The 16660-nt window shown below is 39.3% G+C and overlaps 1 protein-coding gene across 1 annotated transcript; it reads right to left on the reverse strand.

The window, feature by feature from the left end:
* Positions 1-481: 481 nt before the first annotated feature.
* On the reverse strand, positions 482-15303 carry scyl1 (SCY1-like, kinase-like 1). Its single transcript, XM_060885012.1, has 18 exons — positions 15114-15303; positions 14045-14185; positions 10332-10454; positions 9977-10197; positions 9713-9803; positions 9253-9408; positions 8939-9097; positions 6613-6720; positions 6398-6511; positions 5952-6107; positions 5225-5413; positions 5052-5127; positions 4762-4950; positions 4518-4657; positions 2997-3077; positions 2294-2662; positions 2107-2185; positions 482-1513 (listed from the first exon to the last, which is right to left on the reverse strand). Exons 1-18 carry the CDS (start codon positions 15219-15221, stop codon positions 1389-1391), a joined length of 2625 nt encoding a protein of 874 aa, XP_060740995.1. The 5' UTR covers positions 15222-15303; the 3' UTR covers positions 482-1388.
* Between the last annotated feature and the right edge of the window lie 1357 nt (positions 15304-16660).

Consider the following 16660-nt stretch of genomic DNA (forward strand, 5'->3'; position numbering starts at 1 on the left):
TAAAATGTTATCTCATAAAATAATGTTTATTTGGTAAGGCCTTTTTTTCAGTGATATAACACTAAGAGGTAAAGCAGTTTACGTTTTTTTTTAACCATAAAAAGGCTAAATATAAACATATAAAACATTCTAAAAAAAAAAAAAAATTTTAATCGCTGACAAAATGCTGTGGTATAAGAGGAATAAAACCCTTCAGGATGTTTTGCTATTGGAAAATAATCAACTTCTGGGTGGCATCAAATTAAATCCCATTGCTGATTATTTTTACCCATATGTTAAGAACATTTTCTTTAGGACGGACCTTGCAATCCTCATCATAGCTGTACGGTTCAAAGATTATATAAACAAACAAACACACCCCTTCTATATTTAGAGTGTTTAAAAAATCCTGTCATTCAAGTCCACCTGGACGAGGACTTTGTTACTGCTTAGTGAATGGCCTGGGAGGAGAAAACAATTCATTTAAGCAAAATGGCAGAAGTTCATCTGAAGAGACAAGCTCCCTTAGGATTTTATTAATATAATTACTTAAGGGTGTAATGTGTGTATGTAATACAGGATTTGTCTTTCTTAAGATATTGCACCTGATCATAAAACTAACATTCAGACTGAAATAATCTCAACACAACATACTAAAAAAAAAGAAAAAAGAAAAAAAAAAATTGTTCAAGCATCTCAGCCCAGCTTCAAAGGAAATGAAAAAGGCACAATAAAAACAGAGAATAATCTCTTCGCACATGTTCATGGGCCCCATCACAGCAGGTATCAGATATTTTGTTTTGTAACATATATTAATTATTCATACATGCACTGGAATTATGTAAATCAACCTGGGATTGTCACAGGATTGTGATTGCTACACACATACAAGCAGCCTTCCAGTCTGGGCCAAAGGTCATAACTGTTCATTCAGGGGCAGGAGAATACAGTATGAAGTGTATATTCAACATACACACATACTACATTACCAAGGTTGAAGAACATATATTTTTTAATATAAAAAAAAAAGAAAAAAAAAAAAAGAGTGTTTAACTCCCAGTGCCATTTACCAACAAGTGTCCATGCACAATTGATGTATCGATACTGTAAAAAAAAAAAAAAGAGTAATTTCTCTATTCTAATATCAGGAGATAACTTATGTCATTAGTTTAGGGTGTATGGTCCATTATTCAGGCATATCTAGGATACTGGCTGGACAGTATGATGTCACACTTTCACCCCACCCTGTCCAAGAGCCAATGACAGCTTGGAACTTTCATTCCACCAATGGGGCATCATGGAATTTTGCCTTAAGAATAGCACTGACTAAATTTCCTTCCGTCTCTGTTCAGCCGCTGGTCCACCATGATACTCAGACCTGACTCACGCTGTTCCAGGATAGTTCTCTCTTAGTCCAGTTTGCGTGCACCCAATTTAAGGGGACCTTTGGCTGCCTTCCTCTCTGCTCGTTTGGCCTCCAACTCTTTCCTTCTTTCCTCCCGTTTCTTCTTGGCTAATTCAGCCTTACTAAAACCTAAAATAGGATACAAACAACACTTTAAAAACTGATGGTACATTATTACCTCAAAGCTCTATACAGTTACAATGTATTTTCCTGTTCCTGAGAAAAAAAGTGTAAATAATGACAGTAAAGTTTTAGTAGTGATTAAATTGTTCTGACTACTACATAAGACAAATAAGGGTCAGAAAAACATGAAAAAACAACCTACCTTTTTTTTTTTTTTTTTTTTAGATCAGAATATTTATCAATTTATTCTTTCAAATTTTTTTATTTCTAATTGTTTTGATCCCAGTATGTAGTAATGTATGTTTCTGCATCGATTGGAATAGGACAAAGTAATTTCCTTTAAACGCAAATATTTTTTTAAATTTCAGTAAAAAAAAAAAAAAAAAAAAAAGCATAAATGAAATATATAAGACTTCATAAGCACTAAAATCACCTACACCATTGAAAGTGACATTGGAATGACTTGATAAAATTCACATACAATGATATTCATATACTGAGCAGTTGAACAGTTTCTTAAAAACAGCTAATACTTAATTACATTTTTGATTTTTAAACCTTCCTGACAATTCAAAAATGCAGCTAATAGTGAAACTAACCCTGATCGCCATCTAAGGACTCCCAGTTCTCTGTTCCCCAGTCACCTCCAGCATTCCCTCCCCAGCCATCTTCAGGCTTCTAGAAAGAAAACACACACACAAACACACACAAACACCAAATCACTCTTATTTCCCAAACATATCTTGCTTTCGTTTCTGCAAACATTCTTGCTGTCTATCTCCTCACCACAGCAGCTGAAGCAGTGCCGGCCCTCTGGGACATGCCGGAGAACAGGTCAGATGTTGTTCCTTTTGCACCTGAACTGTCCCAGTTATATTCACTAGTCAGTCGTAAGCCTTCCTGTCCAGAGCTAGCACTAGCAGTTTTAGGAAGAACGCCTGAAGATCCAGATAAAGCAGTGCTGTGTGGTGTTTGGGCAAAACTTTCTGCCAGCGCCCCATCATCTTCCCAGTCGTTGCCCCATCCCTCATCTGCTGGTGAACTCTGGCCCTGACCATCTGTATCCTTCTCGTTAGACCAGCTATCATCAGCATCCCATCCAGAACTGCTCCAATCAGAGCTCTGCTTTTTCATGGCAACAGAAGTCTGCCCCCCCTGCGATTCAAAAAATAAACAAACAAAAAATCACAACAAATCAATGTTTCATAAATGACAGGGTCTTCAAAGAAAGTATATTAAAATTTGACGTGTCCTCTGAACCTTAGCCACAATTACTTGTGACTAAGTAAATTTTATAATGTATAATGTGAATCTTCAATATGATAATTGGAATTTTTTTCTTATTTTGTGTCTTGATATCTTGATTTCAATTCTAATTTTATTAGCACATACTAAACAACATAGTACAAATTTGACTTTACTTCTGACATTAACGCTATGGTAATTAAATTCTGATTATTGTCTCACAAAAAAATCCTAATGTACATACACTGCTTTTCTTCTGTGTTGAAGACATAGTAGACCAATCAGAGTTCCAGTCATCTGGATCTGTTTGCGCTTTCTCCGCGTCCTAAGAGCACACAGCAAAGTTAAAATATATCATTTTCTACTTACTGAAAAATACCTTCACGTCATAAACTGAACAAAATTATAAGCATTATATTTATAATTATGAGCTGAACTCAAAGTTTTTCTATGTACACAAAAGGCCTATTTCTCTCAAATATTGTTCACAAATCTGTCTAAATCTGTGTTAGTGAGCACTTCTCCTTTGCTGAGATAAATCCATCCACCCCACAGGTGGCATATCACGATGCTGATTAGACAGCATGATTGACAGGTGTGCCTGAGGCTGGCCACAATAAAAGGCCACTCTATAATGTTTTTATCACACAGCACAATGTCACAGATGTCGCATGTTTTGAGGGAGCGTGCATTTGGCATGTTGACTGCAGGAATGTCCACCAGAGCTGTTGCTCGTGAATTGAATGTTCATTTCTCTACAATAAGCCGTCTCCAAAGGCATTTCAGAGAATTTGGCAGTACATCCAACCGGCCTCACAACTGCAGACCACGTGTAACCACACCAGCCCAGGACCTCCACACCCAGCATCTTCACCTCCAAGATCATCTGAGACCAGCCACCCGGCCAGCTGCAACAATTGGTTTGCATAACCAAAGAATTTCTGAACAAACTGTCAGAAACCGCATCAGGGAAGCTCATGTGCATGCTTTTTGTCCTTATCGGGGTCTCGACCTGACTGCAGTTCGTCGTCAAAACCGACTTGAGTGGGAAAATGCTCACATTCTGTGATCTGGCACTTTGGTGAATTGTTCTCTTCATGGATGAATCCCAGTTTTCACCGTACAGGGCAGATGGCAGACAGCGTGTATGGCTTCATGTGGGTGAGTGGTTTGCATATCAGCATCTTGATATGCCACCTGTGAGGTGGATGGATTATTTCAGCAAAGGAGAAGTGCACACTAACACAGATTTAGACAGATTTATAAACAGTATTTGAGAGAAGGCCTTTTGTGTACATCAACAAATCTTTGAGTTCATCTCATGAAAAATGGGGGCAAAAACAAAAGTGTTGCGTTTATAATTTTGTTCAGTATAGTTACGACAAGAGCTTCAGAAACATCAAAAGGAGGGTAAAAAGTGATCATGGAGTTTGACTGTCCAGGATTGCTGGTGCCAGACAAATTGTTTTGAGTTGTATTAAATTAAAAATAAAAATAAAAAAGCAGCAGTGAGTAACCTGTGAGTAAAAGCACCTTGCTGATGAGGCCTGAACAGATAGTTCTAGCTGACAGGAAGGCTATAATAGCTCAAAAAGCACTCTTCTCAACCTGCAAGGTTTTATGTACTGTGCTGATGCCACATTGTCTGATTTGGATGAACGGACGTATAGGTCTCAACTACATGAATGAACAGATGTATAGGTGTTTCTAATACCTAAAAAGCTATAATGCCATGCTTATGTGAGAAGGCTGCTGAAACAATCACCTCAAGGCTTCCCCAATCCTCATCGTCCCACCGATCTCCGACCGGCTCTTCTGTCTGTTCTGTAGGATGCGTGTCCTCTGTTTTGTTAGTAACAGTAGTTGAGGAAGAAACAGAGGTCGTGTGTGCTTTTGCCTCTGAATCTGATAAAACAGAATTAATAAATCAAAGAAAATGCAGAACAGAACTACAAAAGTATTCAGCAAATTAGGTCAGAGAGCAGAATATGACAGCGAAACGTATTTACCTGCTGTATTTGTGGCACTGGTAGCAGCTGCAGGTTGAACAGATGGGGCGTTTTCAGCTGTTGCCCCCTCAGTGCCTGCAGGAGCATTGCGAATGAGTTTGGAGGTAAGGGAGGAGACTCCTGTTACTGCCCAGCCAGCCCACGTTGCTGCTGAACTACTTGCCTGTGCAGACGCACTCACATCCTTTTCTGAAACGAAAAGAAAGAACACACATCGGTATAGTTACAACAAAGATAAAGCTAAGCGATGTCAGTTCTCTGCATAGATTTTATGGTTCGATAAGTCTTACCTATTTCAGCTAGCTTAGTTGGGTCTTCTGAAACAGTCTCCAGCTTATTTAGGAAACTTTTAATGGCTTTAAATGCCTATTGGATAATAGAAAAAAAACCAATCAGCCCAATACTACTGGAGTGTAGCAGACAATTGAAATATGAGTGCCGGGCTCAACGAGAGGTGGGTCACCTGGTCTCGGACGTTCTTGTCAGGGTCCACAGTGAGTGGGCAGAGGGTGGGCAGGATGCGCATCGCACACTCACCCACACTGTAATAGTGGTGTGTGGCAGCAAAGCCCAGCACTCCTGCTGCACGCGATGCAGGAAACGGGTCTTTAGTGGCACGTGTGAATGCTGAGATTAACACCCGCTGACGCATCTGATCCAGATTGCAGATAGAAAAAACACCATCTGTGATATTTCTGATAGCGCTGGACCGACATTGACATAAAACTATTTTTAAAAATTGTCAAATGTGCTTTTAAATGTTAAAAGAATACTTGAAGAAGCAATTTGTAACACAGTAAGGCTGTATTATCTAATCAGTCAGCTTTTATATAACGGAAGTGGAGCTACCCACTTATCCATCATTTGAATATGCACACACTACTCATATATTTGTAGACTATCATAAAGAGGAAGGGAAATGTTATGTGATGGAGAAGGTGTTAAGCCTACAGCTGGGTTGCTGATAATCAGAACAAAAGCAGAGAATACTATACTTCAACAAAATGTTTCTGTTACACTGGATTGCGATACAAAGGAGTCTTAAGAAAATGACCAGAGAAATAACAGAGAGACTGAATTGTTTATTAATATTGTAACATTATAATGTAGACCACATAGTTAGCTTGCTGTTGGGTTTGGGAGAAAGGCTGGAGGATGTGAGGAAGGGCAGAGTTTTGTAAATAACTTACACTAGCATTGAGATAGGGGGCGATCTTGCCCAGGCAAACAGTGGTGTTGCAGCGGATGGGACCCTGATCATCTTTTGACTGCAGCCTTGCGAAGTGACGCAACAGCTCCTGGTTCAAGTTGGCCTCGTTCAGCTTGGGAGCCAACAGAAGCATGGACTACAGAGAGGAAAACAAACAGAAGGTCTGATCAAAACGCATTAAATAGGTCCTGTATAGCCTAAAATCTCTTCACATCATTTCCCTGCAGTTAAACCACATGTTCTAGCAAGGACCATTATACAATACTGCAGCCTTCTTAAATCAGAAAATTTAAAAAATCAAATTAAATCCAAAAAAAAAAAAAACAAAACAAAAAAAAAAAAAAAAACACACAACAACAACAAAAAACATACTGCTTTCTTTAAAAGGCTAATTGGATAAAAGATGTTAACCAAGTGAGCCAATACCTTGACTGTCTGCTCTCTGATGGCTGGATTTGTGTCTGTGAATCCGTGAACTACGTGAGGAAAGATCTGGGAATTGACTGCTGCATCATTTAAATATTGAATAAACTGCTCCATCTGTGTTAGAATACAAAACAATAAGAAAAAGGGCAAGAGACAAGACACATGCCGTTGCTTATCTGCTTATGAGTACATTAAGTTTGCATGTGAACGGTGACCTGCTGCAGAAGCCGTATCCTCATTGCACGATCAGTAGAGGAAAACATCTTCACTATGACGGGGATGATTTTCTGTTGGTATTCTTCTGTGGACAAATACTTTCCCACCTGAGGTCAAACACATCGCAGAGAACGTTAATAATGGTTTAATCTGTAATTTAAGGTAAGATTCTGCCTTCAAGTCAATCCATTGTATAATTCTTACATACTACATGCCATGTAGTATCCTTTATGGAAAAGATTTCGTGCCAGATATAAATGTGTATATATACACACATCAGAATGAAAGCAAACACAATACAGAACAATACAATACGAAGAGAGTATTGTGCCACATCATCACTCTTGAAATGGGAGTAGTGCTGATGTGTTACAGGGTTTCTGCAGGGTTTAATCAGTCAAATTTAAGACTTTTTAAGACCTTTTTATGACCATTATGATTTGAATTTATGACTTACACGAATTACGATAAATAACTTCAGTCATTAAAATTCCTTTCAAAAGTCTTTATTATTGACTTTCATTGAAAGTAACTTTCAGTGTGGAGGTTGATCTGAAACCACTGTGTGTGGCACTGGATGTGACAGAAACGGAATCCCGCGCTGTACTTGGACCGGGCAACGTTAGTGACGGAGCCGAACAAAACTGACGGCTCGCCTGCACCCGCTGCAGGCCTTTTACAGCAACAATATGCTTTTCCGACTTTGCATGCGACTTCAAGGCTTTTATGCCTAAACTAGATAGCTCCAACGTCTTCTTACACAGAGTGCAATAGGCTTGATACCGATTGTTAGCGACGGGCTTGAGCCAGCTACTAAACGCACCGTCTTCGAGCCACAGATCGTTAAAGGTACACTTTCCCATTGTGATAGCCAGGATGATTTCAATTAAACTAAGCAGTGACTCAGTATGATACAGAATGTTCGGAGTTCGCGCGGGTTTCTGTGAAAGTCCTTCCGACAAGTCTGTATGCTGCCGCATGGACCTCGTAGTTCTGGAACGCTGTGATACCAGTGTGATACCACCAAGATTCCTCATACAGAACTATAACAGGCAAAACAAATGAATGCCATTGCCACCACGAGCGCATTTTGATTGAAGAACAAATTAATGGACGAGCATATCAATTTAAGACGTGGCTAAATGTTTTTTATGACCTTGTATGGAAAATCCGGACGTTTTTATGTCTTTTTATGGCCTTAAATTCTTATTGTTAAATTTATGACTTTTTATGACCCCGCGGAAACCCTGTGTTAAGAGTCCATTCCATTGTTTATGGACGTGTTAGATTAAAAAATAAATAAAACATACACACAATTTTTGGTTTTCTATTTGTTTCCTAATTCCTGCTATATCAAACATTCAGCATTACTACACCATTCATACCCCTTTTCCACTAAAAAGGCTGGTTTAGAGCTAGCACTGGTGCTGGTTCAAAGTTGATTCCACTGGCAAACCTTCTAAGAACCGATTTGCCTTTCCATCGGTTAGAGAGCCAAGTCTGACGTCACTGTATACGTACCATGTTTCCCAGCAACGGTAGCGCAGCAACAGCAAACACAAACACATCAACAATTTTCGGATGTTGCTTTGCTGTTAATGCTCATGGCTTTATGAACCTACATTGGCATCCAAATGCGGAGAATCAAACATGTACGTGCAGCTCCATGTAATTTGTATAAATGGAGGTTGTAATCGAGAAAGTACATAACGCTATTTTATCATTAACACAGAAAAAAATTTATCCTTAGCTTGTAGCTACCTACTATCATGTGTGCTGATAATTGATCATATTGCGATAAAGTAAAAGTGTATTAAACATTAGTATACTTAAGGTACATTATCACAGGCGCTAACAGTAACCCCGTTAGGCACTAACAGAAGCCCCACCCACAGCCCCTGACACAAGCGGTTCTTAAGTCTAGACCAGCAACGTTTTGGTGCTACTTAAGAACCACTTTTCCTGGTTCAGAGCCGGTGCTTTGGCGGTCGAAACATAAAGAACGGGTTCTAAATTAGGCTCTGGCTCCGAACCAGCACTCAAACTGCCTCGGTGGAAAAGGGTCAACAGATGTCTTCATCCATACAAATGGGAACTGCTTAGTGCAACAGTCTGTGATTTCAGTATTGCAAAGCCAATATCACAATACTGATTAAAGGATTATAATATAAGGCAAAATTTCAGGCAAAATTTGTCAGTCAGACAAAAAAAGTATTTTTTTGGAAAGACACACACACATATCTATATATCTATATATCTATATCTATATATCTATACAAAAGGAAAATATGACTAAAATTCACACAATCACCATAAAAACACTACCTTAAAAAGCGGTGTTAAAACCACGGCACCAGCATTGCCAAACTCAAACGCTGTGAGGAGCTGAGGCAGGACTTTATGCTTGCAGAAATCTTCAGGGAAAGAGTCAAGATTATCACTCAAGTCCTGGAAAAACTGTTGTTTCTCTGCCGTCTCTTTAATCTGAACAAAAAGACGTCATATCTTAAATTAAAATAAGCATTTGCAAGGCAATCCTCTACAAAATGCCCACAAAAACTCATGTTCAATCTTTAGCATGTAAAAAGTAAAACTTAATTAGAAAAAGACATTGTATGTACACAGTGGTAGGGATCTACCTGGATCTGCTCCAGGAACAGGTTACTCTCCACAAAACTGTTGCTGAGAAAGCCTCCAGGAGTGCGACAGTTCTGCAGGAAGCGGGCCGGGTTGGGCCGAGTTTTTGGGTTTGCACATACCAGCTCACAATAATGTGTTACTAACTGCTTTGGGATCTAACAGACAGAAAATTTGCACACATTCAAAAACAATCAAACAAACAAAAAAAAAGGGTGTTCTTATAATTTCTAAATATGCACACAATTACAATTGAAGTAGAATTCAACTGTTTTCTTTTCTCTTTAAAAGGCTTACATCACTGATAAATTAACTTTATGCTAAAAAAAATAAAAATAAAAAATCTAGGAACTTTAATTCCTGGTCCAAAAAACAAACAAACATTTTTTTAAGCAATATTTCAATGCAAAACAAGCCTATAGTTAATTATCTAGTTTGAATCAGGTTTGCTAGTTACATTACCTTGCCAAGTGATCGCAGAGATGAGGCACGAGGCAGAGGTCCATTAAACACCTCCCAAATTAAACAACCCAGCCTCCACACATCACCTGACCTGTGATGACACAAAACATATAGACATTTTTACAATGATCTGTAACATACTGGACAGATAACATCCTTCTACTGTTCGGAAAACTATGAAAGCTTTGGGCTTTTCCTACTTTATTTCTGTTGGCAAACAGAAGCAGCTCTGCTTAAGTTCCTCTTTGTCAATATCCCACTCACCATTTCTCTCCTGTACTTTTGGAACCTTCCGGTGGGTCATATTTCTCTAGTTCTGGGTTCACTACTTTAGCAGGGGGTAATGAGGAAGGTTCTCCTTGGTCTGAGGTCACATAATCCAGCCCCCCTAGCTTCCATTCTCCAGCTCGATCCACAAACACAGCCCACATCCCAAGGTTGTTGTGCAGAAGATGGCAGTCATTCACCAAAAAACTCAGTGCTTTCTACATAAAGAGGAATGAGAAATATCAGAAAAACACAAAGCCCAAGTGATTACAACGAAAGGTCAAATGTTAAATTTGTGTCAGTAACACACACAGGAAAGTGTACTAGTGTGTGATAGACATCATTTACTCACCACAATCTGATGAAGGCCCCAAGAAATCTCCAACTCTCCTGACCCACCCTTCTCATCCTGAGTTTTCAAATGTGCTGCAAGTGGAGTCACCGGTTCTGTGACCAGGTACAAGCTTTTCTCTGTCTGTCATCAGACACATGAGACAAATAACATCTTAAACATGAGTGTTTATTTTCAGTCCCTATTTGTTTAATCATATACTTTAAGATGAATTTATATCATGTCACTGTTGATTGCAGAGAAATTGTTGATATGGTGGCATTTTCTATCAGGATACGTTCATTTAACTTTTTTTTGGATTGTCCACACTATTACTTTTTCAATTGTTGTGGTACAGGAGGAATCAAAATACTTGACATGCTGTTGTGAAAAATAAACAATAGGACAATAACAGTATGTCTGCTTTGCATCAGTCTGCATTGCACACCATCACTGATGATTGTCCTACTAGAGTATGTCTCACCATGTTATATTTCTTTGATTTAAAATTAGATGCATGCAAAATAAAATAAACAAACATGTTTCTAAAGAAAGGTATTGAATTGATTTTAATGAATTGTGGCAAAGAAATGAAAAGTGATATATAGGAGAGTCCAAATATACCATTGTTGTGAGTTTTGAAAATGTGAACATAGTGTTGATAAATTCATGTATCTCTTCTTCTTCTTCTTCTTTCGGCTTTTCCCTTCAGGGGTCGCCACAGCGAATCATCTCTCTCCACCTAACCCTATCTTCTGCATCCTCAACACTTGCACCCACTAGCTTCAAATCCTCATTAATTACATCCATATACCTCCTCTTTGGCCTACCTCTTTGCCTCCTGCCTGGAAGCTCCATGTCCAACATTCTGCTACCAATATACTCACTCTCCCTCCTCTGAACATGTCCAAACCATCTTAATCTCGCCTCCCTAACTTTGTCCCCCAAACGTCCAACATGAGCTGTCCCTCTGATGTACTCGTTCCTAATCCTGTCCAATCTTGTCACACCCAAAGAGAACCTCAACATCTTCAGTTCGGCTACCTCAAGCTCTGACTCCTGTCTCTTCTTCAGTGTCACTGTCTCTAAACCATACAGCACAGCCGGTCTCACCACTGTCCTGTACACCTTCCCCTTGATTCTTGCTGATATTTTCCTATCACACAGAACTCCTGACACCTTTCTCCACCCACTCCAACCTGCCTGCACTCGCTTCTTTACTTCTTTCCCACTCTCTCCATTACTCTGGACTGTTGACCCCAAGTACTTAAACTCCTGTACCTTCTTCACCTCTTCACCCTGTAACCTTACTATTCCACTTCCCTCCCTTTCATTCACACACATGTACTCAGTCTTACTATTCCACTTCCCTCCCTTTCATTCACACACATGTACTCAGTCTTACTACGACTGACTTTCATTCCTCTTCTCTCCAGCGCAAACCTCCACCTCTCCAGGTTTTCCTCCACCTGCTCCCTGCTCTCACTACAGATCACAATGTCATCTGCAAACATCATCGTCCAAGGAGACTCCTGTCTGACCTCCTCTGACAACTGGTCCATCACTATAGCAAACAGGAAGGGGCTCAGAGCCGATCCCTGATGCAGTCCCACCTCCACTGTGAACTCCTCTGTCTGACCTACAGCACACCTCACCACTGTCCTGCTCCTCTCATACATGTCCTGCACCACTCTGACATACTTCTCTGCTACTCCTGACTTCCTCATACAGTACCACAGCTCTTCTCTTGGCACCCTGTCATACGCTTTCTCTAAGTCTACAAACACACAGTGCAACTCCCTCTGACCATCCCTATACTTCTCCATCAACATTCTCAGAGCAAAAATTGCATCTGTTGTGCTCTTTCTCGGCATGAAGCCATACTGCTGCTCACAAATTTCCACCACCTTCCTTAACCTAGCTTCCACTACTCTTTCCCACAACTTCATTGTATGGCTCATCAACTTTATCCCCCTATAGTTGCTGCAACTCTGCACGTCACCCTTATTCTTAAAGATCGGCACTAACACACTCCTTCTCCATTCCTCAGGCATCCTCTCACTTTCTAATACCCTGTTGAACAAACTAGTTAAAAATTCCACTGCTGCCTCTCCTAGACACTTCCAGACCTCTACCGGGATGTCGTCAGGACCAACTGCCTTTCCACTTTTCATCCTCTTCAAGGCCTTCCTGACTTCATCCTTTCTAATCTTATCTACTTCCTGTTCCACAGAGTTCACCCCTTCTACTCTTTTTTCCCTCTGATTTTCCTCATTCATCAGCTCCTCAAAGTATTCCTTCCATCTCCTCTGTACACTCTCCTCACTTGTAAGCACCCTTCCATCTCTATCCTTAATAATTCTAACTTGCTGCGCATCCTTCCCATCTCGATCCCTCTGTCTAGCTAACCTGTACAAGTCCTTCTCTCCTTCTCTAGTGTCTAACCTAGTGTACAACTCATCATATGCCTTCTGCTTGGCCTTAGACACCTCCCTCTTCACTCTGCGCTGTAACTCCTTGTATTCCTGTCTATTCTCTTCAGTCCTGTCCATATCCCACTTCTTCTTGGCTAATCTCTTCCTCTGTATACTATCCTGAACTTCCTCATTCCACCACCAAGTCTCCTTATCTTCTTTCCTCCTTCCAGATGACACACCCAGCACCTTTCTCCCTGTCTCCCTGATCACTTCTGCTGTAGTTTCCCAGTCATCTGGCAGCACTACCTGACCACCCAGAGCCTGCCTCAACTTCTGTCTAAATTCCTCACAACATTCCTCCTTTTTCAGATTCCACCACTTAGTTTTCTTCTCTATCTTTGACCTCTTCCTCTTACAGACCATCAGAGTCATCCTACACACCACCATCCTATGCTGTCTGGCTACACTCTCTCCCACTACCACTTTACAGTCACTAATCTCTTTCAGATTGCCTCTTCCACAAAGTATGTAGTCTACCTGTGTTCTCCTACCTCCACTCTTGTAAGTCACTCTATGTTCCTCCCTCTTCTGAAAATACGTGTTAACCACAGCCATGTCCATCCTCTTAGCAAAGTCTACTACCATCTGTCCTTCAAGGTTCCTTTCCTTAACTCCAAACTTGCCCATCACCTCCTCATCACCTGTGTTCCCCTCACCAACATGTCCAACATGATAAATTCATGTATCTAATTGTAATAATAAAATAAAATATCTAAATATGATGTAATGCAGGAATTGAAGCTGGTGGTCAGAGCGACATCAGTGACAAAGAGACAGGAGGAAAAGGTGTAAAATTCCCATACATCTATTTACAGCTAAGACCACAAGTTACAGGAAATAACTTTTCTACTTTGCTTTATGTGAGCTATTATAGATACATTCACATGATCAAAACTGAACAGGTCTAAATAAGGACATTATAACACGACATGATGTGTAGGTTTACTGCAGGGTGATTGTTTGTTTTGTTTAGTCTAAGTTTAGTTAAATTGCAAGGGTAATAATTTAACTAAACTTACAGTAAACAAAACAAACAATCACCCTGCAGCAACCTACAAGCAACCAAACGTAAAAAACTACAAGCAACCAAACGTAAAAAAAGTTCCTCGTCCCTTCATCAGACACTACATCAAATGCATAATTTCAACGTCATGCACAATATTACAGGAAGAACAATGAACTGCACTGAGATTTTCATGATGCTGGATGAGTCAGCACTGCTGTATGTTCTCCCTGTACGCCTTCATCGGTACTCACCTCCAGTCCATCTACATAAGCCAGGATGTTGGGATGCCGCAACGTCTTCATGCGCTTGAATGCTGCTTTGGCCAGCTGTGTCTGCTCCTCTGTACCCTGGGCCACTTCGTACAAAAACACAGACACCGGCTCCCCAGTTGTCTACAGAGGAAATGCACAGAAAGTTTCAATTCAACCGTATGGACAACTTGTATACGGACAACCATATGGACAAGAGACGTCCTTCAGTTCTCTTCACACGCAGTTTCTGAGTTTCATTGTGTCAACAGAACATATTTTATTACATCAAATCCAGTCTGCTACCAGTTCAGTGCTTCTGGAGCTCAGTATCAGACTGACACATTCTTATTCTGATACTGATTCTATCTGTAAAGGAATTAACACTGATGCTGATGCTTTGGAGCAATTAAAAACACACCAGACACACAAAGATGAATGTCTTAATTAGACAATGTAGCTATAGTGAAGATGAACGAAGGGAGTAAAATGCAATTAATAGAAAAGACATAATGCGCATTTATTTAATAGGACACAGAACTGACCGTCCATCAATAACTGCACAATCTCCTGTAACTCAATGGGCAAAATTCTGATCGATTTACTTTTACACAGACATATAAATTGACTCGAATGTTTATTAATTTTGCATAAAGGATATCTATATCTGTGTATTTTAAAGGCTGGTCGAGACAATCAGGATTTAACGCTAATGCTAATGCTAGCCAGCTTAAAGCTAGTTTAGCTGCCACTGTTTACTGACTGACGTGGCGAAGATGCTAACCTACAAAGATACGTGGCTGTTTACAAAATATTTTAAAGACGGTTTCACTTCAAAACGTTTCGAAATCAAACGCTTTCGTATAAGAAAATAACTACATAAATGTCAATTACGTGGGAGATAAACAGGCTTGAAGAATAAGCTGTCAAGCCGTTTGTCCCTAATAATATTGCGGGAGCTACTGTGAATGCTAACCGGATAGCTACATAACTTTAGCCCGAGGATGCACGTCGCGGCCTGTTGTCACACGAACAGCACAGCGTTTCAAATAACAGCCTCTCAATCTCTCACCTTGCGTTTCCCACGATGAAGAGTCCATATGCCGGTTTTGTCTTGATTGTCTGATAAAATTTCATAGTTGAAGTCTTTAACGGGATCTCTCGAAAAAAAAGACCACATCCTTCAATCGTTTGCAGTGCATTAAACACTGAGTAGAGCAGCGCTAGTAACCGGTCTAACACCGGAGCGAGGAAATCATCACCGCAAGGGGGCGCTGCGGAGGGGGGGGGGAGAAACAAGCTAAGTGAGTTCAGACGCTTGTTTAAATATAAATTAAATTATTTGTAATTTATAATTTTTTATCTCTACCACTTCTAAGCTTTCTTGCCACAGAAAAACAATGATGCATTCTAAAATCAGTTTGTAAACTTTGTGAATATTTGTGACTATGATTTTAAATTTCATATTAAATGTTTGGTCATTTAGGACATTTTCAATTTTTCAGGCTTTTACTTTCCTCAATTACATTTTTTAAAAGATATGTTGCATAGACAATGGACTATGCATCATTTTCTCCAGTATTAACATAAGGAACGTTTTCTAATTCATTTCGTACTGCAATACCAGTGTTTACTACTTTTACAAATTCATATACAATTAAGTGAAATTCAGAGTTAAATTATGAACACATCTTTAAAATGACAGATTTTAAACTTTACATGATTTAGACCTTCACACATTTTAATAGTACATTTTATACACATCACATAAATGGGTAATATTTTAGAGTTCAGAAAAAAGAAACTGATCCAATTTGTCTTGAGGTCAAGTTGACCATGCTTCCTTAGATCATCTCATAAAATAAGGTTTTATATTAAAGTAAAAACCTAACATCAGTTACAGAAAGAAGTCTGTACAATATTCTAGGAGGAAAACAGTATCTTAGAGTTTAGATTATAAACCCTTATAAATTATGCTACAATTTCTTTAAAAAACAAAAAACCCTGCACCAAGCAGGTAAGGAAGACATTGAGTGCAGTCATGTAGTGTAGCCTACACATTACAGTACAAAGAAAAAGTGCAGTGTTTATTCATGAATATGGGCATTTTACAATACCACTGATAAGCTGAGAATAGTACGATTAAGAAATGGATAAGGGATCCAATGAATAAGAACAGAAAGAAGCCAGTATTGCCAACTACATGATCTGACAATGTTGCTCCAGTACAGAAGGATTTTTAAAAAAAAAAAAAAAAACCCCTTTGTACATCCAATTACAATAGGTTGGACTATGCTCTTGGATGCCAATCTTAGTAATCAGGTTTTTTTTTTTTTTATTATTGAAAATTATTGTAAACACCACAAATCAAGATGCACAAGATTTAGATACTTTAATAAGTAACATTTCATGCATGCACAGGGTACACTCATTACATGAACATTTTATGCATAAATCACACCACATTTCTGTAGACTTTATACAATTAGACTGCCTGTAATATACAATTATATTGTGATTATACATTGCACCATTGTCTAGATGTGCACTTGAATGAGCAGCAGAGGCACAAGCATTTAATTTATTCAAGAAGGAAACATTGAACTGAACACATCTAAG

Source organism: Tachysurus vachellii, chromosome 13 (genome assembly GCF_030014155.1).
Source record: "Tachysurus vachellii isolate PV-2020 chromosome 13, HZAU_Pvac_v1, whole genome shotgun sequence".
Lineage (NCBI taxonomy): Eukaryota > Metazoa > Chordata > Actinopteri > Siluriformes > Bagridae > Tachysurus > Tachysurus vachellii.